Source organism: Daucus carota, chromosome 2 (genome assembly GCF_001625215.2).
Source record: "Daucus carota subsp. sativus chromosome 2, DH1 v3.0, whole genome shotgun sequence".
NCBI lineage: Eukaryota > Viridiplantae > Streptophyta > Magnoliopsida > Apiales > Apiaceae > Daucus > Daucus carota.
This window is the reverse complement of record NC_030382.2, coordinates 28,611,325-28,638,611: the sequence shown is the minus strand read 5'-3', so window position 1 is coordinate 28,638,611 and position 27,287 is coordinate 28,611,325. Positions and strand designations below refer to the sequence as shown.

The following is a 27,287-nucleotide window of genomic DNA, read 5'->3' as shown; positions in this document are numbered from 1 at the left end:
CTTATTTTATGCTCTTTATGTCATCTTTCATAGTATTATTTTACATGGATAAAATTAATAAATTACACTAATTTAAAGAATAACAAAATTAAATCTAAATTGTTTAAAAGTTATGCGACGAATAATGCTAGCTATCCCAAATCAATGTGACAGACAATTGAAAAATTGTGATCGGATGATTTATACATATACTATATACAAAGGAGTATCATTTTTATCAAAATAAATGCGACCAATCACAATTCAACACATAATTTGAAAAAAAAATTGAGATAATTTCTTGAGGTACATAACATTTTCTGAATAATAAAATAAACATAAGTGTCCCTGTTTTATAACCTGACCATGGTTACTTTATGATCCCACCTTAAATCGCTGCTACAGTAACACACGCTTTCAAGATTTAGAGCGCATTAACCAAACGCCCCACCACCCCCCTCTCTCTCTCTCCCTTCCTCTCTCCCCCTCTCTCTCATATATACACACGCTTACGCTTATGTTAATTTATATGTATATGTGTTTGGGTTTTGCTTGAAAGAAGTAAGTTTCTTCTTCATATGTTAATTCATTTGCTCAGGGAGCTTGCACTTCGCATTACTGGAAACACTTCTGTATTTGAGGTACTTTATTTATCCGCTATTTAATTACTATCAATTTAGTATGTTTTTGGTTTTTGTATTTGGGTTTTCAACTGTGTGTATTCTTGGTGCTTGTGTATATACTTTATATGGGATTCCTTGTTTTTGTGGTAAGCAACTGATTTTTACTGCTTCTGAGATCAAAGATTAGATTATTTACAATTTGGTAGTTTGGGAATTGATTGGAATTTAAGTAGCCTACATATGATAGTTGGATTTGTTGGTAAAGAGAGTTTCTTTTTCTTTTTTTTTGTTTTAGATGCTAATGTGGGATGGAAGAATATTAACAAGTGTTTGTTTTCAAGTTTTCCTATTTTTGATGTGTGGTTGTCTTGTTGTTCATGTAAATACAAGTAGGCATGGGAGAAAGTATGTGGACTGAAGAAGATAAGGACATGGCTGTGGCAGTTTTAGGGAATTGTGCTTTTGATTACTTGATATCGAGCTCGGTGTCCACTGACTGCTCGTTTATGGCAGTTGGGAATGATGAGAATTTGCAGAATAAGCTGTCAGATCTTGTGGAATGTCCGGATTTGTCTAGTTTTTGTTGGAACTATGCGATTTTTTGGCAAGTTTTGCGGGATAAGTCAGGCGAGGTAGTGCTTGGATGGGGGGATGGTTCTTGTAGGGAGTTGAGGGAAGGTGAGGAATCTGAAGTGGATGGGATTTTGAATCTCCGGTGTGAAGATGAATCTCTACAGAGGATGAGGAAGAGGGTGCATCAGAAATTGCATTCGCTGTTCGGTGGATCAGACGATGAGTGCCATTCTATTGGTCTGGATAGAGTTACTGATATTGAAATGTTCTTTCTTGCTTCAATGTATTTTTCATTCCCTCATGGAGAAGGTGCTCCAGGAAAGTGTTTCCGATCGAGGAAGCATGTGTGGATTTCGGATGCTTTAAAATCGCCGAGTGATTATTGTTTTAGGTCATTTCTGGCAAAAAATGCTGGTATCCAGACTTTGGTTCTGATCCCAACTGATGTTGGGGTGGTTGAATTGGGATCTGTGCGAACTATCCCTGAAAATATAGAGCTTGTGCAGTCAATTATATCGGCGTTTTCATCGTCTCCATCAGTTTGTAAGTCCAATATACCCACAGTTGCGCCGCTGATGAGGGAGAAGGGAGATGGAAAGACACAATTCTTGGATGGGGGAGTTGTGGAGAGACCAAGGATCACAAAGATTTTCGGGCAGGATATCAATTCTAATCGGTCTGAGCTCAGGCCAAAACTTGCTGTTAGGAAACCAGATGAGAGGCCATGGGATGTATATGCAAATGGGATGAAGCCTCAGTTTATGACAACTAGAAACGATAATCATGGTTTGCATGGTACACAATTCACCAATGGGAAGCAGGGGAATACTGTAGAGATCTATAGCCACCCTCAGACTCCAACAAGCAATATTTTTAAAAGGGGTGCTCATGAGGAGTTTGGATTCAAGAAATTTAAAACTCAAATCCCAGCTCAGGTGAATATAGATTTTTCGGGGGACAAGACCAGGCCTTCTCAGCCAGTAATTATTGAATCTGAGTATTCAGATGTTGATGCTGCCTACAAAGAAGAGCAAGCTGCCTTAGCTGATGACAAAAGACCTCGGAAGCGGGGAAGAAAGCCTGCGAATGGAAGAGAAGAGCCACTCAATCATGTGGAGGCAGAGAGGAAGAGGCGAGAAAAACTGAACCAACGCTTTTATGCATTGCGAGCTGTTGTGCCAAACATCTCCAAGATGGATAAAGCTTCTCTTTTGGGAGATGCGATTGCTTATATTACAGAATTGCAAAAGAAAGTAAAGGACTTGGAATCGATTGGTAGCACTTCAAGGGATGCATCATCCTCAGATGCTAACCCAAATGGCATACCAACTCCTGAATTTCACAACCAAGTTTCTAACATTGAAATTCAAGCAGCGGACGACATAGTTAATGTAAGGGTGACATGCCCTTTAGAGTCTCATCCCGCATCCCGAGTTATAGAAGCATTCAGGGAGGCAAAGGTCAGCGTTGTGGAGTCTAAACTCGCAGCAGCTAAAGACACAGTGTTTCACACATTTGTATTAAAGACTGAAGGAACGGAACAACTAACAAAGGAAAAATTGCTGGCAGCATTTTCTCGCGAAGCAAACTCCTTGTAGCGGTCATCATCAGTTGGGTAACAAGTTAATTTTACTAGTTTATAGGCATTATATGTAGTAAAGAAGCTTATAGAATTTCTTTTTGTTCTGAGATTTTGATATACAATAGTGGTCCTGGAAGACTAAGCTCTGATGCATGTTTAAAGTATGCATGTCACATGTGTCATAAAGATCTGTTTTCTTTTTATTATTGTATATTAAGATAATATTTGTTAGCTTAATCTGCCTCTCCTAAATACTTCTTATTTTGGAATCTTATTAAGTACTTAGTCGTCTATGATTTCTCCTTGTTTATATATATTAATGCTATGCATCTAGAGATCTCATGCCCTATATATGAATGAAAGAACAACAGATTTTTAATTCTATAAATCATCCTTTCAGGTAGACCCTGGTCAAAATAAGTTTTCGGGACCACATATTTCTTATATTTATATATAAAGGATCAGCAAATTTTAGAACTCTTAACCGTCAGGGTCTGATGTGTGAGTCTTGTCCGCTTATGGTTAGAGTCACCCCTAAATATGAGAATAAGATATGTGTAGATATTATTCTATCGGTCTAATGTGTGAGTCTTTGTCTGTTTATGGTTAGAGTCACCCCTGAATATGAGAGTAAGATATACGTAGATATTATTCTATTGTGACCCTTTTACGCGAATCGTTTGTTGCTAGTGTTATTTGGTATGAACTTTAATGACATGTCTTCAAAATTATTAGACCCATCATCCACAGAGCTGCAACTAATTCTAATCATAATAATTTATGTGAAGAATATGTTGCGAGAGGCAATGCCTCAGATTGATTGATAATGAAAAATCATGATCATGTAGGGAAGAAAGACAATTGACACATGATAAAGATGTCTTCACATTGAACTAACTTGCAGGAAGATAGTACTATGTTAATTATAATCCAGCTGACAATGATATTTTCACATTAAACTAGTTTTTTAAGGATCAAGCTTGTGATTAGAGATTTGAAAAAGCAATGAGGCATAAAAAAGCAACAAGTGGAAGATTCCTTCATGTGCTATGAAGATGAGGCCTTACCAACTTGTTTCTTGTTTTCCCATTTCTATTGGCCAAGAAAATGGTTTCATACTGGTAGAGTTGATTGTGACATATATAAGATTACAAAACTAGCGAAAAATGCTCAAGAAACTTGTGAAGCAATTTCTCAATGGAATGGAGGGTGACATTATGATAAATGATACATATGTGGACTATATATATCCGTGCATGTTCACATGCATATATAATTTATATGTGACTTCAAATTGTTTCTTAGATTTTTCAATTGAATATCCTCCTCTGGCTTCTTTGTTGAGTTCCCGACATTTTTTTACCTTAAGTTATGATAACGCGTTTGGATCGTGACCTTGAAATCTACTCACCGTCTACCCCTCGCCTCTTCTTTAAGTGGAATACATGATGGATCGGCGCCAATTTAATACTTGTGTAGAGTATTAATTTTAAATTATTTATCTTGAAGATAATTTAATACTTAAGTTTTTATAGGAAAAAAATTTAAAATAAGTTATGAAACTGTATTTTTGTAAATTATTTGATAAATTGATACCCGTGAATTGTGACTCATATTTTATGTTTTTTTGTGAATTGTTTTCAATCTGATGATTCTTATTATTCTCCTTTTAATATTTTTTAAATTATGTTCAGTGGGTAAATTTAATTATATTTATAAAATGCGGACCACAACTATAATCAAGGGCATCAATTATGATTTTGTATTTTATATTTTTCTCTGTACCATGCAATAATTGTGCACATTTATGTAATTGTTTGTCCACTTCGTTCATCATCAATTATCATTCTTCTTCTCCATTTTGATTTTAACAACCTCCCTAGTGCTGTACTTCCATTGGTCTGGCTAATTTTGTTCTTTTTTTTTTTTTTTTGACGAAAACAATAGAATATATTACTCAAGCTTATCAGCCATCAAAATGGACTGCAAATCAATAGGAACAGACCTCCTATCGAAAACTCGACCTGGAAAAGAACGTGACTCCCTCGCTAAATAGTGAGCGGCCATGTTAGCAGATCGTCTAATAAATAACAACTCAATGTTTAAATCAAGGAGCATTCTACGACACTCCATAATGATACTGCCAAACTGAGAGCTCATGGTAACATTACTTCTCAACGCCTGCACCACAGTCAAACAGTCTGACTCAATAACAACCTCCCTCCATTCTTTCAACTTCACCCAACTTAACGCTTCCTTCACTGCTATAGCTTCTGCAATTTCTGGTCTAACAGCTCCATCATACACCTCTGACCTTCCCTGAATAACCTCCCCCTTATCGTCCCGAGCCAGCAAACCAATACCATGCTTAGAGTGGTCCACAAACGTTGCAGCGTCGACTGTTATCTTGACTGAATCCTTCTTAGGCTTAACCCAGGAGACTGCTCCATCACCGATCATAACATCCTGGTACAGAGCTTTTGTTGAATTACCCTGGGCACTTCTCCAATCTGCAAGATACCGCTTCGTCGAGAACACTACACCATTCACTTCACTCTTTTTCTGGTTCCACACCATATTATTCCTAGCCTGCCATATATTCCAGCACAAATTGACAATTTCCCCCTGTTCCTCCCTCCCCGTTCGATTAAACATCCGCTGTAACCATTCATTAAAATTAAGACCTTGGCAATTCAAATACACTCCACCTCTTCTTCTCCAGCATTGCTCTGCAAAAGGACAACTTACTAAAGCATGAAAAATTGACTCCTCTGCACCATCACAAACTGGGCACAACAAATTAATAGGAACTCGTTTTGCCTGCAAAACTGTCTTTGTTGGTAAGCACTGAGAAAGAGCACGCCAAACCATATTTATACTCTTTGGTGGAGCCTTAACCCTCCATATCAACTTCCACAAGCTGCTGTTATCCGAAGAATGCCACTGCCCTTTTTGCACCTGAAGTAATCTATATGCACTTTTCACCGTATATTCACCACCGAGATCTGCATTCCAATACAGCTTATCTGACTCATTTCCCCCCCCTATATTCGTACTTAAAATACATTGCTGATCTCTCTGATTGAATAAGTCCTTTAGAATATCTATATCCCAATGTTGCCCTTCCATATCCATTAAAGACATCACAGTAGCATTTTCTAACCCCTGTAATTCACTCGTTACACACGGATTAGTAACTCCTTGCAGCCAAGGGTGTCCTCGAATTTTGATCTGATTCCCATCTCCTACCTTCCACCTCGCCCCAGCCATCACCACACTCTTAGCTTCCCATATACTCCTCCATATTAGACTAGGATTATCTCCCAGCTTTGAGTCGAAAAAATGGCAGTTTGCAAAATATCTAGCTTTATAAACCTTACTGGCCAAAGTCTTCGTTTGAGTAGCCAATCTCCAAGCTTGCTTTCCAAGCAGAGCTAGATTGAACTCCCGAAAGTCCCTGAACCCCATTCCACCATTCGACTTGTGCTTACTCAGCCTACTCCATTTCATCCAATGAATTCCGCATTTATTATTTTCCTTAATCCCCCACCAATATCTTGACAGACTCCTCTCAAAATCTTTCATTATATCATTTGGCAGCAAAAACATACTCATAGCATATGTGGGCATAGCTTGAGCAACCGTTTTTATCAACACTTCACGCCCCGCCTGAGATATCCAAAGCTCTTTCCATGAGTGGACTCGATTTTTCATCTTTTCCTTTAGAAAGCCAAACACTCTCGTCTTATTTCTTCCAACCACATTTGGCAAACCCAAGTAAACTGTTGACTCATTAGCTTCATGCATCTGTAGTAAGTGACAGACTTGTTCCTTACTATCTAGGCTCACATTTGAACTAAAAACCACTGTGGATTTTGACAAATTAACTTGTTGCCCTGAAGCCTCTTCAAATATCTGCAGCAGCTCCATTAGCTTTAAAGCTTCAGCCTCATTTGCCTTGCAAAAAAGATAGCTATCATCTGCAAATAGTAAATGATTCACACTTGGTGCATGACGACTTACTTTTATCCCATGGAGTAATCGTTGGGTCTCATATTTCTTAAGCAATGCTGACAATCCTTCCGCACAGAGGATGAACAAATACGGAGATAAAGGATCTCCTTGACGAAGTCCCCTACTTGGAACTACTGGCCCCATCTCTCTTGTGCCATGAATTATAGTATACGAGACTGAATTCACACATTGAATCACTAAATGAACCCACCAATCATTAAAGCCCATTCTGCACAGCAATTCTCTTAGATAGCCCCATTCAATCCTGTCATAAGCCTTACTCATATCAATTTTGACCGCCATACAACCGTCCTTCCCTCTCCTTTTTCTCTTAAGATAATGAATCATCTCATAACCCAACATTACATTATCAGTAATCAATCTCCCTGGAATGAACGCACTCTGACATTCAGAAACCACTTCGTCCAACATATGCTTCATACGATTAGCCATCACCTTATTAACTATCCTTGCCAAAACGTTACTTAGAGATATGGGTCTCAAATCTCCTACCACCATCGGGCTCTTCTTTTTCGGGATAAGAACCACGTTTGTATCATTTAGACCCGTAGGCATAACACCGTCTTGAAAAAACTTCCGCACTAAACAAACCACATCATCCCCTACTATCGACCAATGCTTCTGATAGAACCCTGGAGTCATCCCGTCAGGGCCGGGAGCTTTGTCTGGGTCCATTTGAAACAAGGCTGACCTGACTTCCTCATCAGTTACTACTCGAAGTAGCTCTCTATTCTGGTCTTCTGTTATCTTTGTGTCGATACAGTCAATAACCTCATGCCAGTTTGTTTGAGTAGCCCTGAACAGATGGCTGTAAAACTCTGTTATATGCTCTGCTAACCCTTCATCCCAGTCTACCCAGCAGCCTTCACCATTCTTCAACCTATCAATCTGATTGTTCCTCCTGCGAGCTGTTGCTGCAGCATGGAAATACCTACTATTTTTGTCCCCCGAATGCAGCCACAACTGTTTTGCCCGTTGGCGCCAAAATATTTCCCTCTGTTCCAATATACGAAACAACTCGGCTTTTGCATCATTAAATTCCTTCACAGACAAAGCATCTCTGCATTTTCTCAATCTTTTCATTTCCTTCTTACAATTTTTATTCTATCCCCAAACCTGCTAGTAATTTCCTTACCCCACTGTTGAAGCGTTTCACCACAAGTTTTGATTTTTATCTGAATATCTTCACTACTCTCAGGACCCCAACTTTCTTCCACCAATTGCTTACACATTGGTTCTGTCAACCAAGCATTTTCAAACCTAAATTTCTGTCTTACCCCAGCCTTAGTATTACCCTCCGGAGTTAACAAAATCAGGCTGTGATCTGATGATGATCCTTCCAGATTGTACAACTTGGCAACCGGAAACATATTCAACCACGTCATTGTTGTCAATGCCCTGTCCAACCTTACCTCGGTCCATGCTGTAGTTCCTCTCCCTTTTTCCCACGTAAATTGGTGTCCCACAAGATCCATGTCTATCAACTCTACGTCCACCAGAACTTCGTTAAATCCATCTATCAGCCAGCTAGGATAAGGTGCACCTCCATTCTTGTCTTCTTGAGACAAAACATTGTTTAAATCTCCTATAGTACACCAAGGCAGATTCGAATCTCTTGCTAACGTTCGAAGAAGATCCCATGTTTTCCTCCGTTGATTTCTATCCGGCTCTCCATAAACTCCAGTTAACCTCCATCTATCTTTGCCATTCATATTTATTTCCATATCAATATGGTTTCGAGATTCACTACGAAGCTGAGCCTGATCCTTATGCCTCCACAAAAACGCCAAACCCCCACTCTTACCAACAGCATCTACTGAAATTAGGCCATCAAACCGTAATGCCCTTCTTACTCTCTCCATTTTATTTTTATTATCGATAGTCTCACACAGAAATATAAAATCAGGTCTTTGTTGACGTACAACGTCTTTAAGGAACTGAATCTTTGAGGGCAGACCAATACCTCGACAGTTCCAGCTTAGAACACTCATAATCCTAGGCGGGCCTGCATCGCAGCACCCGCCTCCAATTCGTTTTTTTGGTTCATTAAGCTGATATCCTGTGTTTCAAGCATAACGATATCCACCTGGTTTTTATCTTGGGCCAGCCCATCTTCTAACCCCTCATCCAATCTTCTTCTTTTTGGGTCCACCACTGAAAGCCCATCACCCAACTTATTTTCCCCCCTGTCTTTACATTTGAAATTTCCCGCTCCGTGATTGTAGAAAGAATATTTTCCATATCTTTCTCACCCGTGTTATCCTTACTTCCTCCTTTATTCACGTTTTCAGTTACATCTCCTATCTTTCCTCCCACCTTTTGAGCTATCCCTGATTTTGTGGGATATCTTTTATCATCTGCGACAATCCCGCGATCATCCTCACCACCCTCCTCCACCGTTGTCCGCCCTAGCCGACCTCCCTCAGCATTTCTAAGCCACTGGTTTTTTACTGCATTTGTTTGATTCCGCATTGGAGCTCGAATAGATGCATCATACTTCCTGTTTTCAGCCGTACCAGCATTATCAAACAACTTTTCACAAAATTTCTCCGAATGACCAATGATTCCACAATAGAAGCAAAAAGAAGGGAGTCTTTCATATTTGAATTTCACCCACACCCACTCGCCTCCCTGTTTTTTAATCCGCATTTGACCTTTCAATGGCTTATGAACATTCAGGGCTACTTTTATACGCATAAATTGCCTCCATATGCTCTGAAAGTTCTTCGTATCTGCCTTCAAAAATCTCCCAATGTAGTTACCAATAGACTTCAAAATGAATTCCGAATTGAAACCAACCGGAAGATCATATATTTGAACCCACATGTATAACTCATTCAATGCAATGTCAGATAATTGTTCGCCTTCCTCCAATCTTTTCACCATCAGCGCTTGATTATTGAACGTCCAAGGACCATCATCCAAGACCCTCTGTATATCAAGCTCGTGAAAGAACCTAAATAAGTACAGATTGGGAACATTTGTCTCCTCCATAAACACTCCTTTCACCGGTCTCCAAATGGAAGAAAGGGTATCCTGCATAGCCGAGAAATTAACCTTTCTCCCTGTTAAGAAACTCCCCACTAGACAGAAATCCAAATTCAACCCTTACACCTCTTCATTACTTCCTTCAAGGACTAAACCTTCATCATCATCGTCATTGATACCCAACCTTGAATATTCCTCCTCGATATTCAGCCTGGATGAACTAGCCATTTGTAATTTATATACTAATCGGAAGGAAGTACCACACTAAATATAAGCTGTTTTGGTATTAGGGATCACTAGAGATTATAGATCGAACTACTAATAGATAATCGATAAGCACGTCAATAGACGAGATCAGACTTCTCTCACGTCAAAAGACGAGACTTCGCATTGTTTTGGCTAATTTTGTTCTTAAACATAAATAAAGAGAATGATGACAATTACAATGTATTGTTCTGCACCTCAACTGTGTATCATACACATGAAATGCAAGACGATGATGACAATTATACTGGATTGTGCTGCAACTAACCTCTAAATATAGTTGAAGACGATAATGGGTAGTTCTGCTATGCACAAAGATGTAAAACCGATGTAGAGGACAATGATCTTGCAATCATATTTATAGTAAAAATCTTGATTTGTAATTGAAGATTTATTAGAGAGATTATTGAAGCAAGAAAGAGAAGTACATAATAATTAATGATATATAATTACAGTTGCGATCCTGCAAATTCGTATACCGGATTGTTATAATCAATAAAATCTGCATTTCCTGAATAATCTCAGCCATTTATTAGTTTTATAATTCAATGGTAGATTATTGGTCGGCAAAAGCTACACCAAAATAAGTCCTACGCAAAACCCAACTCTAATTATCTTATTTATTCGAAGGTAGATTATTCATTTACGAATAGGGCCGTAAAGGAGTTGATACGCTCGATAACCGCTTGGTGTTCGGTTAGAAAAAAACTCGGTTCGATTCATAAACGAGTCGATCTTGAGCATAATTTTAAGGTTCATTTTTATAAACGAGCTGAACTTGAGCACAGTAGAGTTTGACTCGATAGTTCGCGAACAAGTTCGAATTATGAGTTCGTGAACATGGTTCGTCAACTTGGCTCGTGAGCATAGTTCGTGAACTAACTCGTGAACATGGTTCGTGAACTCGGCCAGCGAACATGGCTCGTGAGTGTGCCTCGTGTACATGGCTCGCGAGCGTAGTTATTATGAATTTATGATTCCTTTGAGTATAAATTAAAATATTATTAGAATTTCAATTTATTTTTTTAATTAAATTAAATAACAAATGAGCTCGTAAATAAATATGTGAGCATAAACTAGCTCATTAGCAAAATTTATTAAAAATTTGTGAGACATGTTCATGAGCTTAAGTTACTGAGCGGTTCATGAGCAAAAGCTCGTGAGACATGTTCGTGAGCGGTTCGTGAACAGATTTATTCCTTAATGAGTCGCTCCTCACACAATATTTTTGGCTCGATCCAAGCTCGAGCTCGAGTTTGCTAATTTTTTAACAAATGATACACGAGCATGCACTTTAGAGTTCGGCTCGACTCGACTCATTTACACCCTTATTCATGAATGACTAGTTTTTTTTGTGTGTTTATATAACTTTATAAATAATATATAATATTAAACTTAACACATTAACTAAAATGGAAGAAAAATAAAAACTATAAGTATTTTAAATGTTAATTTCAACCCCAGATCAGACTAACCTAAGATGAGTAAAATTAACTTACAAATTTAAAATTTTCTATTGAGTTAAAAAGGTTCAAATTCATTTAATTAAATTAAACTAAAACTAGGAATGTGCATTCATCCCGCCCCGCTCGATCCTGATCCGATCCCCGCCTCGTTCGGGTCGGGGATTCGGGGAATTTTTCGGGGTCAGGGCGGGAAACAGAGAAAATTTTATAAAAAGAATCGGGACGGGGTCGGGAATTTGTGTCTCCCTACTCCGATCTCCGACCCCGATTCTATATATATGTGAATAATAATATATTTATATGTAAATAATATTATATTTATATATTATACTAAATATATAATTAAAAATAGATACCTTTTATAATATTATTAAAATTTTAAGAAGTAATATTTATTTTTATTGATCGATTATTATTATATTGTAATATAATATATTTAATAATTTTAAAATTATCGTTTATTTATTTTATAAATTAAGTTTAATATGATTTGACGTTAAAAATATGACATAATATCATTTTATTAGTATAACATGAGTTAGTAGTTTGTTTTTTATTGAAAAAGTATATTATATATTGTAAAATAATTTTTTTTTTTTTTTATCAAAAACTAAAATTCTCCGAATCCCCACGGGATCCCCGTTCCCATTCGGGGCGGAGATCGGGTAGGAAAAAAAATCCTCGTTCGAAGTTCGGGGCAGAGTCATGGTTGAGTATTGTATTCAGAAATCGGATTCCCGCCCTCGAAGTGCCACGTGCCCATCCCTAACTAAAACCACAATAACCGGCTCAATTTTATCGTCATCAGTTGCGCGTGGAAATTATTGAGGGTAGATTTAAATTTCAATGGTCTATTATATTATCTGTATCTATATTATAAATCAAAATTAAGATTTATCATATTCACGGTGTTCTATATCTCATATTAAAATAAAATAATATTATAATTTGTAACAAAATAATATTATAATTTGTATTAGATACTCTCTCCGTCCCTAAATACTTTTCTCGTTTGTCTTTATCACATTTGCCAATACACACTTTTGATGATCAATATCTTTGATTTTATATTAGTATTGAATATAAAAATTTCACCGTATTAAAGTACTTATAAATACGAATCCAACAATATCACTCATGACTATATTTTATCTCATAAATCAGATGTAAATTAGTAATTTGTCTCGTGTTATGAATAATACCGACATTTCAAACAGACAATTGCTTTTAGAGACGGAGTGAGTATAAACTAGAAAGTAGTTATAGATATAATTGTTAAAGTGAGGAGATATAGAGGAAAATGAACAAAAACGTATATATCGAATGTGCGGAATACTTGAAAATTAATTAGATTTATATCCGAAAATTAGATATACTTAACTTTTCGTTAAATCTGAACTAAAATTTGAAACATATGGTAGAAGACATATTGTTTTATTAATCTAACATTTTAAAATCATACTCCCTCCGTCTCTAAATACTTTTCTCATTTGTCTTTATCACGTTTGTCGATACACATTTTTGATCATTAATATCATTGATTTTATATTAGTATTAAATATAAAAACTTTATTGTATTAAGGTACTCTAAATACGAATTCAACAACATCATTCATGATTATATTTTATCTTATAGATTAGACGTAAATTAGTAATCAGTCTCGTGTTATGAACAGTGCCGACATTTCAAACGAAAAACATTTTTAGAGACGGAAGGAGTAGTATTTTATATGAAATTATTGGTATAACTGTTTGTATTTTTAACATGGTCAGTGAACATGCTGCAACATGAAACAAAGTAAAGCGGTGCAGAAAGGAAAAAGGTGGGCACATGTGATAAATGCTGAAACATGTGAGTAAAAATAGGGACCATAAGTCTAAACAGTACAACTACTACTGCTTGAGCTTTATAGCTTCGGTACCCATCTCTTTTCTTTATCACTAAACTTTAATTGTTTTTGTCCACTCCTAAAATAGTACTCCCTCCGTCCCATTGGATTGTTAACATCACTTTTTGGCACGCTTTTTAAGGCCTCAATAAAATATAGTTTCATGATGTTTTTTTTTATAAAAAAAATTCTGAATAAAAGTTTGATGTCTAAACTTTTATTCAGAAAAAAAATAAATTAAAAAAATATTATATTGCCATATTTTATAAGAGCCTCAAAATGCGTGCAAACAGTGTACGTTAACAATCCCACGGGACTGAGGGAGTATAATGTACTCGTCAAAGTTACTATAATCACAGTCATACAGGCACACCCCAACGGGAAAAACAAATGTGCCGCATGTGCCCTCTTATTTCACGATTCATATTTCGATGTCCAAGCCATACACTCAGCTCATATAATTTTTGATATTATTTTTCATGTTATTAGTCCAATACTCGAATATAATCCATGATTAATGTTCGATTCAAACTGAAATACAGATTATTTTTTTAACTTATTACCTTTGTAAATAATAGTCATCATTTATAATATTTAATAAAATCTTTGTTTAAATTTAAATTTTACAAAATATGATTTATTTCACATGCTTGTACCTGAACAATATACTTATCTTTTCCCTAAATAGCACTTTTTATCACCTTAGGATTTACCTTGCTCTCACACAATTATCCTAATATCCCTGGATTCGTGTCTTACATTCCTTTTAAATAATACTTGACAAGGTAGAACTCTAGAGTTAAATCGTTCAAAATGAATTCTGAAATGAGATTTAAATGACATTCAAATATCAATGACCTCTAGTTTTAAAAGGAACATTTTCAATTGTTTAAGAAAGGAGATTGGATTAAAAATATTTTTATGACAGAGGCGTCGGTCCAAATCTATTTCTATATATTAAAAGAGAACAAGGGGCAAAAAGAGCCAGAAAAATGCCTGTGAAATTACATATGTACCCTCGATTTTTACACAATTTCTGCATTGCCATTGGCTGTTTGTTTTCTTCTGATCTCTTAACAGTTTTGATTAAATGATGGACCAAAAGTTAACATCACTTCTGCAATTGGTCTTGTTATTGTATACTTTGCCGTGCTTTTTCTCTTTGTGCTGAAGTTGTAGACAAATTAAACGATGGACTTGTACTGTTGTACATTGGTTGGAACGTCCTCATCCACGCAAGTACATGGTTTCAAACTTTTGCCAAAATTTCCTTCATTTTTTCAGTCTCTACTCCCCGTCAAATGCTAACCCTCCCGGTTTATTTAGATTGTGAGTAGGCATATACACCTGTACTCAGCCTTCGATGGAATCAGCGGTGCAATCTTTTGGTGGTGTTTTTCATTCTTCTCCTTCTAGCATTGTTGTGTTAGTAAAGGGAATTGGATTGTAAGAACTGCGGTTGTGGCAAAGGTAATTTAATGGCCCTTACTATTCTTTTGAAATGCCTGATTATAACATGCCATACTAACTTTGTTCACATGTTCTGTTTGAATATGTGTCATCTGTGATTGTGTGAACCAGTGTATAATTTTGATGCATATTGTTAATTACACTTTGGGAAATTTTATGATGTTGTTTGAGCAATTACTTCTGGTTATTTTCGTTAATTTTGTTTATAGTTTGTTTTCACCTGCCATCAGAATTGTAAAGTAAAGTGTATACTATTGAGCATGAATCAAGTTTTTGTAGATAAAAGTGTCTTCTTGACAACAAATACTTTTAAGTTGGGGCCAACTAGAAGAGGTAAGAATTCTGGGCATAGAGGAATCATATGTATCTATTAACATTTGACTTCATACTGTTTCCTTAGCGTAGGCAATTTCAATTTTGATATACATAGTTGTTTTTAAAATAAACGGCATAAACATCATAGAATGATGATAAGTTCTTATTAATATTCATAGAATAGAAATAAACTAAATTGGCCTATATCTTCGCTTTGCTTATGTGCTTGCAAATCTTGTAGCCATCAGCCTCTTCCTTCGTCTACAGCTCCCTTTCTTGAGCTGATATAAATGCCTTCAAATAGCTTTTCCTTTTCAGAGGACAGAGGCTATAGAAAGTCTAATAGCAAATTTAGTATTCCTTGATTCTTTTGGTGCGGCAGCTGAATTAATAGAAGAATTTCTTTTCCTAATCATTATCTTTAGCTAATGATTAGTAATATTAAATGTTTCTACTTCAGCTAGCATAAAGAAATCAGAGAAAAATTCTTTTTAGAACTGGCTTTACTATCATCTTTCCACCACAGAATACATTATTATATATATGTGTATTAAATGAAATTATGAAAGTCAAAAGAATATGCATGAATATAGTTAAACAAAGATGAATAATTTGATCCAATAATATAGTGAAAGATCTTGTAAGCCTGGGATGAAAAGATGAACAGTTGGAAAGGTGTTTTGATGTTGACAAGCTTTGTGTCTGACTTATTATCAATGCATAAAGAAAATGGAAAAAATTTCGATTAATATAATGAGATTCAGTTGCTCATATAATTTTGTAATTGTGTTGCATATCCAGATGCAACTTCCCAGTTGGACATAATCTATATCCCATTTTCAGGATTACATTAAAACGGCAAAGAAGTTTGACATTTCAAGGAATTAGCTTATATATCAAGGAACCTGAGGTGAGGAAGAACCAGATCCTAATTAACCAAAAGTCAAAAAACTCTCTATTCAATTTGTCTTTACTTATACCGACTCACTTGATCTAATTTCAAATCCACATACTTTAGTGCTTGCTTGGCAAGGAACTTGATGTATTAAGCCATATTTTCTCTTATATTTATCTTCTTGGGTTGTAACCTCGACATATTCTCTCACTTCTTCTGATGTTTTACCAGGGTCCTGCATTATAAATTGGGCCTTCTACTACTTAACTTGAGCTCTATCTTTAAAAAGAGAGTCAAGAAGCCAAGAGTACTTCCCTTAACTTGGACAAAAATAGGTAATATAATTGTATCTCGATATTAGAATATTTAATCCTTTACCTTTTTGTCGAGCATTATATGTTTATTGTTGTATTTAATTGCTAATACCATAAGCTTTGTTAGATAAAGTATGCTTCTTTTCTTATGATTTTTTTCCATTTTTATTCCAAGATTTCTTTCTAATTCAGACTGGTTTTTCATATGTTTGATGCAGTAATAGTTAGAAATTTGCATCGAGGTCTGCTTGGAATTTGCAATGCAAAAATATATGTTCCCTCTTTGAGCCGCACTAAGCGAAACAAATTGGGCAAAGCTTGTGTACATCTTATTTGTTTTATGTTGTCATGGTAATGAAATTCAAAGTGCATTATCAACCCGTCTTGGTATACTCATGATCTATGGAATTGATGTTCACGACCATAACAATGCTTAAGTTGCAACAATATTTCCACACAACACTGGCTTAGGAGCAACTAGGCAAGTAAATGGTACGTAGATGTTACTTGGTCTGTGAAACGATGAATATATTAGAACTGATAGCTTGCCTTATAGTATAATCAAGACTCCTCACAAAAATTAAGTGAAAAAAAGGATATTGTTTGGTGCTTTGTTGGCAGTAGAGTTTTGTGTGTGTTATATGTTAATCCAAGATTTATTCTACCAACCACTTCTGGTCATTGACCTCAATTGCGTGTTTCTCAAATCTTTAGTCTAGACCTGCTAGAAGAATGAAATATGAGAAGATTGCAAAATAAGTTTATATGAAGGTTTTTTATTGTACATCTGGAGAGGCATAATATTCTTATGCAAGGACCCTCAACTGGAGAAAAAAAATGTTGCAGCTACTGCTCTTGAAGTGAGAGCTACAAGAATACCTTATGCCGTTGCACCTTGTATTGTGGTACATAATTGTAAAAAAATTCAATTCCAGAAATCAGAATACTTCCTTCACTTGGTTTGCTCAGCAGTTCTTAGAAATATATTTATTTAAGGTACTATTTTGGTTTCTTTCCACTAAATAGTTATAAACCAATACCTTGAATTGCTTTCCGAACTCGAAGCTTCAATTCTAAGAAGATCAAGATACATATCTATAGTCAAAATATGTATATTCTGAATTCTTCCTTTTGCTGTCTTCGCAAGACCTTGTATTGTAAACTTATTTTTATAAGTCCTTCTGTTTGGTGCCTTCTATAATTCTGGTCGATATGTAATCCAAGTCGGTGATAGAAATATTACAAGATTTACCGTTAGACTCCTAACGGTCATGTGTAAGTTTCCTTGATACCAGTGTGTAGTTCTATTTAACTAAATCCATAACCAAATAAAGGAAAGATAAATTCCTTTAACATGTACTAAACATGCAAATAAAATTGTATACATTTATAATAAAAGAACCAGACCTAGAGGTTGGCATGAATAAATATTGACACATATTGACATTGATAAAAATATTTTTTTCCCTACTGATGCCCATCAATAACAATACAAATTTCAGCCATTTTCTACAAAATGACCTGTGCCTCGCACACTCCTGTTTATCCTGTTCAAGATAAAGAAGATATATGCATCAATGATGAAGCTTTCATGATCATGAAGTAAGTCACAGCTGGAAACTCTCAGCAGATTATAAGTTACCTTCATATTCTTTAACTTATTTTAACCACTATCTCATTGGTGTTGTCATCCTTAGCAGAGAAAGACGCAGATTCCTCCACTTTTATAAATGCTTTTCGTCTAATTAGCATGGCCTCAAGCCTGGATCTTTCAGGCTTCTTCGAGAAAGAGGTAAGAACCACTGCTGGGCTTAAATTACTACCAGAACTTTGTATGGTAAGATCTAAAATAAACATTCGTTCTTGTCCACCAGGATGTTTCTGAGAGGACCATCAGATTTACATCTCATCATTCTTCAAAAGAATTGACTGAGGGGATTGAAGACATTGTTACACAGATGGGTTTTTTATTCCGGAAGAGAAGTGGACAGGTCGGTTATTATCAGGCTACTCGCTGATCATTTGTTTTCTTACAAATTTATTCTTCCTGTTCCCTTCTCTGACCCGAGTCGCCTCCTAAACCGAGCTCTGCTACCATCTTAAGTTTTCAAAACACACCAACAAGATCCTATGCTACAACAAACATTATTCAACACAAACAACATGTACTGAAATATCTCTTGCTTATTGAATATTAACTCAAATACCCAGAAATTTAACTAATTGTCGCTTAATTTGGGCCAATGTGGTTAGCTGAAAGTGCTGCATTTCATAAAGATCACAACAGTCTAGTCAGTCTTTCAGTTGCAGTAGAGGTTGGCCTTAAACTCAAATTCTACATTTATTTTAATCTACTCAGCAGCTCAATTGTCGCGATATGATTCTTATTCGAACTCATGCTCCTCTGCAACATAGAATCACGTGGATCATTAAAGAACAACCCCATTTCTCTGTCTTCCAGAATTAAACATAACTCTTTGAGTTCAATTTTTAATTACTTCCGCTTTCATGGACTACCCAGACGCTCTAACAAGGTTAGACATATCTTTACTTTTACTTGTTGTCAGTATCTATGTCATTTCCCTGCTTTTAAGTCTTATTTTAAGCCCTATGTGTATGTTTATAAATATTTCCACTTGGAAAGAGACATTAATTAAACATTAGGTAATTTATTTAATCTACAAATTGCTTAAAGATGAATAAAAAGGCTTCATATAAATTACAAGCTGATTCAAAACCATTTTCTGAGAAATAAGGAACCAATATAATCTTGTATCCAGTTGGAAGGAATTCAATTGGGAGGAAAGGGGTGTAGAACTAAAGATAAATATTAGTACCAATGTGGAGATTTATGCATGATACTGATTCCTTCCTCAATTCTACTCTACATATATGAACTAGATTTCAATCTCATTATTCTAACATGCTCAAATCTCATCGTAGAAAGAAGTTAGCCACACAGAGTTTTTTCTTTTTAATGCTTACCTCGCTCTGAACTTTTTACTTGCACTTGTTATTTTTTTCTATTCCATCTAAATCGTATTTGCATTATATTGTATTTTATTATTCAGTTGCATTATCCTGAAATTAACCTTAGCGCGTATTTTATAATTAACATCATTCTGTTCTTTTGATACAAGCGCAAGACTTTTGACGAGAACTTTTTGAGAAATACAAGTTGATTAATGCCGCACACTACTTGCAGTTGAGACTATTGTATAAAAAAAACCTGTTCTGCTGTTGCTCGAAAGATTGAGGATGAATCTCCTGAGGAGATATTTAGTTTATTTAATTTTCCCGATGTCTTGAAAGAGGTTTCATTCCGGCCAATGTGCTTAATCTCTATAATCGTATAGGTTTACTAAGTTAATTGGTACAGGCTGAAAAGTTGGAGCCTTGGAACAACGCACCTGATGATGTTTTGTTTAGTATAGAGAAAGATTAGCTTTAAACATTTTTGTATCAGTAGTTTACTCATACTATGTCTAGACCACGAAAATCTTACAAGACTTGATGTGAGTTCTCAATATGAATATTCTATATCTTAGAAGTTTGTTTTGGAGGACAAATTTGAAATGTTTTTTGGCAAAAAACTTGCATTAATAACATTTATTTGTAGAGTCAAAAGTTTTTTTTACAAGATCGGTTCACTTTCATTAAACCTCATATACTATGAAAGCTCAACGTTGATCTATTCTTACCGGAAAAAATTAGACCTGCTATATACATTCCAGCAATCTTCCAACCACGTTTTCACAGATTTGTAAAGTTTTTAATATCATGAAATTCTTGAGTTGAAACAGAGGCCCGTGCCTTGCACGGGCTTTTACGCTTTGTATTAATTAAAGGCCAATGTGGCTTGCAATGTCTTATATATCTATATTCCAGCTCTATAAAAGAATCTTGTATTATTTGAGTTTTATTTTTTATTTTGTCAGTTGGAATTGTTGATTTATATTACAGTTATTTCAAACTCTTACCTAATGTAATCCGGGTTTGATTGAGTTGGATTTATTTTGGAATTGTTATTGGTTGTTGCACATTCTCTAATGTAGAATGATTACTTTTAGTGTTATGCAGTTTCAATTTTCTTTATCGATTTGTGTTAATATAATTGGTATATTGGGGTTAATATTTATAGTAGTGTGGTTCCTTCACATTATGTAACCTGGCAGCTCTCATTGATAATCATATATCTTTGAGACAGGAGTTTAATTCTATTGTAAACAATTTTTATCATCTAATAAAAAACTAGGACTTGTGTTTTGTCACCACTATATTCAACCACCCCTATATAATGTTTTGAGACCTAACAATTGATATTCGAGCCAATATATTGACACACAAACTATTTAAGATCCAAAAGCTAGACAATCAGACAATGTTCCTTCAAACACTGATGACGCAATATATGATAATTCTAGGATCACAACTGTAGGGGTATCATCAGAAAATGAAGCAGATCAAGATCCATATGGAGACAACATAGACATGGAGGAGGATCCAGTTCTAGAAGTCAATTGCCATCTGCTAGGAAGTGGACAAAGTCTCATACTCCATACTTAATAATCGGTGATCTTGAAACTGGTGTGTAGACAAATACTACAACTGCTAATGAATGTCTTTGTCATTGATTTCTATCTCAAGCAAAACCAAGAAAGTGGAAGAAGCTTACCAAGATACTGATTAGGTAACAGCAATGTGGGAAGAGCTTAATGAATTTGAAAGAAACAAAGTTTGGACTCTAGTACCAAGACCAAAGAATAAATCCCTAGTTAGTACTGAATTGGTGTTCAGAAACAAGACTAATAGTGCGGGCATTATTACAAAGAACAAGGCAAGACTTGTAGTAAAAGGATACTCCTAACCAGAAGGTACTGATTCTGATGAAAATTTTGCTCTGGTTACCAGATTAGAGGCCTATGCTAATCATAAAAAATTTAAAGTCTTTTAAACATATGTCAAGAGTGCATTTCTCAATGAAGAATTGGAGGAGCAAGTATATGTTGAACAGCCTCCAGGGCTTGTTGACCCCAAATTTTCAAATCATGTTGTTATTCAGACAATGCAAACAATAAGTTAGATTGTAGAAGGGGGGGTTGAATACAATCTACAAAAATTTCAATAAATTCTTGCTCAACAGATTATATTCAAACTACAAGAGAACATGAATACTAAAACAGAAATTTAAAGAACAAGGATCTTAAAAATTTCAGGTGGCTTGTTTGATCCACCTGAGAGATTTTTATATTAAGAACCTACCAAGTAAGAAATACTTGGCTACTTACAAAAGAATGAAGAGCAGAAGCTTACAATTTCTTGCTAACTTTCTCTAGTGCTTTTCTATTCAGTTCTTGGTATTTGGATACTTTGAAATGTAAATTACAAAGTGAACATATACTACTACAAACAAAACTAGTCTATAAAAGCATTTTCCTACTCAATTTCTAGCTAATACAAATATAGAATTTCTTGGACTTGATACAACATTTGTCATCTTGAAATCCTTGTTGCTTTGCCAGAAATGGTAGGCTTCGAGGTTCTCAATATTTGACTAAACTGCTTTTAGTTTAGCTTCCAAAACTGGTGCAGCATCTGTCACATCAACCCATGTGCTCTTTGTCTTTTACTTGACTTGTAACTGTCAATTGCTGATTGTCAATTGCTAATATTATCGATTGATAATATTCTTGAACTATCAATTGATAAGTTGTTCCGAATGAGCGATTGATAGTCTTCCTTGAATTATCGATTGATGGTGTTGATGTAGCGATTGATAAGCTCTCTTCAATTAGCCATTGATACTTCATGACTAGCGATCGATCTTCATTTCACTTGGATAGATTACATGACTTCACATATTTACAATTATGTCACCCTATCTAAACATCCATTGATAGATCAACTGCTAATCTAAAAGTATACATAACAATACATTAATTGCTAAGATGCTCCAGCTTTGTTACAGTACCTCATCATCCGTTGACGGGTTTATGTGATCAATCGATACTGCCTTAGCATGCTATCTATTGATCAGCTACATGCAATTTTATTCTAAGTAAGAATAAAAACACTTTGTATCATCAAGCATCACATATTCCTAACAATCTCCCCCTATTTATATCTATAGGAATTTCAGATATAAATTTGAGGTGCTTGATGATTACAAAACACACAATAAAGAAAACAGATATCTTTGCATTAAGAAGGGAGTTTTAATTGCTGAAAGATAAGAGTTTTACAATGATTGGATTTTTGCTCCTCTAGACTGAGCAGATGTTCATGGTTGATTTTTCTTTTGTCCGGCCAGTTTCTTGTTTATCTCCCTCTCTAGATCTTCAATAGATTTGGCTTCTTCTGTGATCTTGGTATCAAGCTTTTTTGCATAGCCCTCAAGATATCTACATCTGCATTTCTTGCATGATCTTTCAGTCTGAAGAATCTCTTGATGCCTTGATCATCTCTGAAAGTCATTAATCTTGAGGGTTGGTTGTGAATGTAGCTGCCAGTATCAGGAAGAGACAATCTTAAGGGTAACTCAGAAGCTTCATTCCATTTTCTTCTTATATCTTCGATTTTCTTGAGAATTTCACTTCTGATTCCTTGAGAGAATGATGTCCTGTTGTTTAGCTTCATGTACACAATTTTGAGAATATTGTAGTCTTGATCCAAGGTCCTTTCAAGTGGCCATGCAATTTTTGCTTGTGAAGAGTAGTGGAACTCCAGCTTTTCAGGATACCTTTTAGTCCTTGTCAAGGCCTTTATACTTTGCAATTCATCCAGATATAGCTCAATGGGAGGCTGTTCACTGATATGAAATGCATATGCATAAGTAGATTTAGGGACCTTGACAATTTCTGGCACAGGAGGAACTACCACTTTCCTAGATGGAGATTTGACTTGAACTGGTCCAACTGGATCATATCTTTTAGGATTTCCTCCTTTCTTTTTGATATGTCCAGGCATATGTTTAATCTTGCTCCCAGTTTTGCTTTTATTTGGCCTCAAGGAGTCTGCTAGCTCATCCTCTTTTGTTACAAAGATTTTGGAAAGTTCATGGATGAGATGTCAAACTCCACTGGCTCTTCCTTGAGCTCCTCTGGATTGATAAGAATTTCAGGTTGAACTGTTGAAGTAGGAGGTGGATCTTGTCTTGGAGACTTGACTGCTTCTTCTTGAAAATCCACAATTAGATTTGGTACCATTTTCTTCACACCAGCCCTAGACTTCTTCTTACCTTTCTTCTCCAGATTCTTTTTGGCTTCATCCAGGATTCGTTGCTGAATAGCAATGTTGGTTTCATCACCAGCCAAATCAAATTCTTCTTCATTAAGTTCTTCTAGAAGCTGGGCAGCATATTTTTCAATATCTGCATCAACATTTACAGAAGGCCCTTTGTTGGTTTCTTGTTCTTCTTTAGCCTTAGCATACAAGGGGTGTCCAGGAGGCACACAGATAATTTCATTGTTCTTGTAACGTAGGAAAACTCAGATCTCCACATAGAGTCTTGATCTAGTTTGCCAACAACTAGCTTTGGCTTTATAGGCTTCCCTTCTGCAATGTCCTTAGCCTCTTGCTCAGCTCTTTATTTCTCAGCCTTCTCTCTTTCTTTCTTCTCTTCCTCAGTTTCATCCCATTTCTTGCCAAATTTACCCATATGTATGGCAAGACCAAGCAGTTTGGATTTATCAGATTTTGGCATGGGAAAATCTTCAACAAACTTTTTCTTCCCATATGGCTTCTTTGGGGATGGAGGATCAATTAGGCAAGGCCTATACTCATTAATTGAAGATGGCTCACCTTGGCACTTGATGCTTTTGACTTGAGCAATCTTTGCTTTCTTTTTAGGTGGCTATCTTTTCTTTGAGGCTGGAGGAGCCTTGGATTTTAAGACCAGAGCAAGTTGCTCCCCCTTTGTTGGTGGCTCCCCCTGAGTTGTAGGCACTTGTTCTGTAGAGGTTGATGGTAGAGTTGTAGGATTAGCAGTAGTAATTGATGATGGAGCTGTGGAGGTTGTAGCAATAGATCTTGTAGACTTCTCCCCCTTTTTGTAATCAGCAAGCAGATCAGGAATTGGAATGTTCTGAGCATGGAGGAGAGTGAGAAATAACTTTTGTTGATTGTTTTGGTTGATAAGGACTTGATTTAACTGACATTCAACATCAGAAACTCTCTTGTCTAAAGCATCAATAGAGGTAGCCATGGAGGATTCTTGATGAAGTCTAGATCTGGTGTTGGCCATGGTGTCATAAGAAATTCTAGCCTCCAGATTTTTCTTGTTATCCTCCTTGACTTCAGAAACAACATTATGAAGATCTCCAACCTCTTGCCTGAGCTGAGTAAGATGAGATTTATGAAGTCTCAAATTATCTTTCACAAACATAGAAAGTGTTTTCTTGATAGGATCTTCATCTGCTGCCCACTCCATAGCTCTCTTGTACTTTCTCAAGATTTCCATCTTGGTGTCACCAAAGTTGAAGTTTTGGCTGAACACCCAATCTGGCATCTCAGAAGGACCAGCAACTTCATCTTCTTCAACATCATCCTCATCATCTAGGGAATCATCATATTTTGAGTCATCCTGAGTAGTGAGCATGCCTTTAGGAACAACAGCATGTGCAATTTGAGCTCTCTCTAAGGCTTCAGATGTGTGAAGCAACCCAAGGTCTACTCTGCTTGGACATTGGACTGACCAGCCATAACTTGATAGGCTGGTATAGGATGAGCAAAATGAGAAGCATCGAAGAGGTCCATAGCAGGTTCCGTCCTTGTAGCACCAGTACCTGCATTTCTCTCATGTTCACTCTGTTCTTGCATCAGGGTCTCACCCTGGCTCACCACACACTCACCTTCACCTTCTAAGGTGGAACTCACAAGCTCTCCTTTTGCCTGGGAGGATGAAATTCCCAGCCCCTCACTCACAACCTCTCCTTTTGCCTGTTCACAAGGCAACCTCTCCTCTAACTCACCATCTCTCAGTCCTAGAAGTGCAGTAATAATGATGAGTTCCTCACTAGCAGCCCTTGTTACAGCAAGATGATCAAGTTGAGATTGATCTGCTAGTGGGACTTCTTCTATCAATGGCTGAGAAATAACTATTGATGCTATATTGTCACTCATTAACGACTGACTACTGTTAAGCACATCCGTTGACAGAACTGCACTTATCGATCGATGAGAGATATCGATCGATGATGAAGAAGGATTAGCAGTTGACGTATGTTAGGAATCAATAATTTTGATAATAACATAAACACTATGTAACATGTTTTGTTTAGAATCTTTATCAAAATTTCAGTTGTAATTGTTATATTTCTTGTCCTTGAGAATTGTTATGTTTTCAACATGCCTCTGTGCTAGATTTCAAGCTGATCCTAAAGAATCACATCTTATTGCTATTAAAAAAATATTCAAATATCTTATGGGAACACCAAATCTTGGTATTTGGTACCCTAAAGACTCTGGATTTGATCTAATTCAGATGCTGATTTTGCAGGATGCAAAATTGATAGAAAAAGTACAACAGGCATATGTCAATTTCTTGGAGACAGACTGATTTCTTGGTTTAGCAAAAAGCAACACTCTGTTTCAACCTCTAAGCTGAGGCTGAATACATTGCAGCTGGAAGTTGTTGTGCACAAATATTTTGGATGAGAAATCAATTACTTGATTATGGTTTAATTTCTCAAAAATCCCAATATTCTATGACAACACCAGTGCTATTACTATAACTAAAAAACCAGTGCAGCATTCAAGAACCAAGCATATTGACATCAAATATCACTTCATAAGAGAACATGTGATGGCTGATACTGTTGAAATGCATTTTGTTCCAAGTGAAGAACAAATTGCAGACATTTTTACAAAGCCTCTTGATGAATCTACATTCACAAGGTTGGTAAGTAAATTAGGTATATGTTAAATCTCTCCTAATTTATGGTGAATTTGTCTGTATTTTGGCAGCCAGAGTTTGACTATTTTTAATTGCACAAAATTGATTTAGTTATGACTCTGGATAAATTGTGTAATATTTCAACTAATGAGATACTGGAATTTTCTCATACTGAAGTATCGTTTCAACGGATGATCTCCAAGCTCAGCCATTGAAACAATACTCTATTGCCTTGTTTCTTAGTTCAACTGATGACAGCAGTTGAAGATACTTTCAACTGATCATCATCAGTTGAATAAGAAGTTGAACGAGGTGCCTATCCCATCCATCGAAACAATTACATGATCTGAGCCGTTGAAATTACTTTTCTCTCCCCTCCACTTTATACATACAATCGTGTGTGTAATTTTTACAGAGTTAAATGAAAGTTATTTCTTCTCAACGGTAATTTCTCAGCCAATCACAGCAAAATTCTAGAGAAAGTATATAAGCATTTTCAGTTTATTTTCATTTCTTTTCATCTCACTCTTTCGAATTCACAAAGCCTTCCTCTCTCTCTGCAAAAACAAGTTCTCACCTTCTTCAAGCTTTCTCTGTAACTGCAATGGCGCCAATGAAGAAATACACATCTCCTACTAACTTCATCTATGAGAAGAACAATGTCGCATCATTTGTGGACAAAGAGGCTGTTGAAGAAAAAGAGTTCCATAAGATGATGGATTTCATAAAAGCAAGTAAGTTGTCTCATGCTATGCTCTCCACTCCAACAATCTACCATGAAGTGGTAGAGGAAATCTAGACAACGGCTGAGTTCAATAGTGAGGATGATACTATCTCTTTCACTCTTAAAAATAATACTCATACTATTAACTGTGATGTTATATATGCATGCTTTAAAATCCCTGAAAATACTATTACAACATTGCCTTCTGATATTCAATTAGTTAATATGTTATATGCCATGAACTATGTTTTTCCTACTGATGCTCTAGGTAAAATAGT

The 27,287-nt window shown here is 35.9% G+C and overlaps 2 protein-coding genes and 1 long non-coding RNA gene across 15 annotated transcripts; 2 read left to right on the top strand and 1 right to left on the bottom strand.

Moving 5' to 3' along the window:
• Nucleotides 1–405: 405 nt before the first annotated feature.
• LOC108210106 (transcription factor MTB1) lies at nt 406–2,994 on the top strand. The gene is made up of 2 exons (XM_017381372.2): nt 406–620; nt 996–2,994. The coding sequence occupies exon 2, from the start codon at nt 998–1,000 to the stop codon at nt 2,771–2,773; it is 1,776 nt and encodes a 591-aa protein (XP_017236861.1). The 5' UTR covers nt 406–620; nt 996–997; the 3' UTR covers nt 2,774–2,994.
• A 4,877-nt stretch (nt 2,995–7,871) lies between these two features.
• LOC108207298 (uncharacterized) lies at nt 7,872–8,783 on the bottom strand. The gene has a single exon (XM_017377756.2). The coding sequence runs from the start codon at nt 8,781–8,783 to the stop codon at nt 7,872–7,874; it is 912 nt and encodes a 303-aa protein (XP_017233245.2).
• Nucleotides 8,784–14,448: 5,665 nt separating this feature from the next.
• LOC108205718 (uncharacterized) lies at nt 14,449–20,468 on the top strand. 13 transcript variants are annotated; one of them, XR_001804005.2, is made up of 7 exons: nt 14,452–14,869; nt 16,028–16,094; nt 16,311–16,414; nt 16,612–17,995; nt 18,094–18,185; nt 18,268–18,384; nt 18,647–20,468. It is a non-coding gene; the product is annotated as an uncharacterized LOC108205718 (long non-coding RNA). The 13 variants fall into 13 exon arrangements; XR_001803997.2 differs by having other exon boundaries at nt 14,453–14,638; nt 14,726–14,869; nt 18,268–20,468; XR_001804002.2 differs by having other exon boundaries at nt 14,454–14,869; nt 18,268–18,558.
• The last annotated feature ends 6,819 nt before the right edge of the window (nt 20,469–27,287 follow it).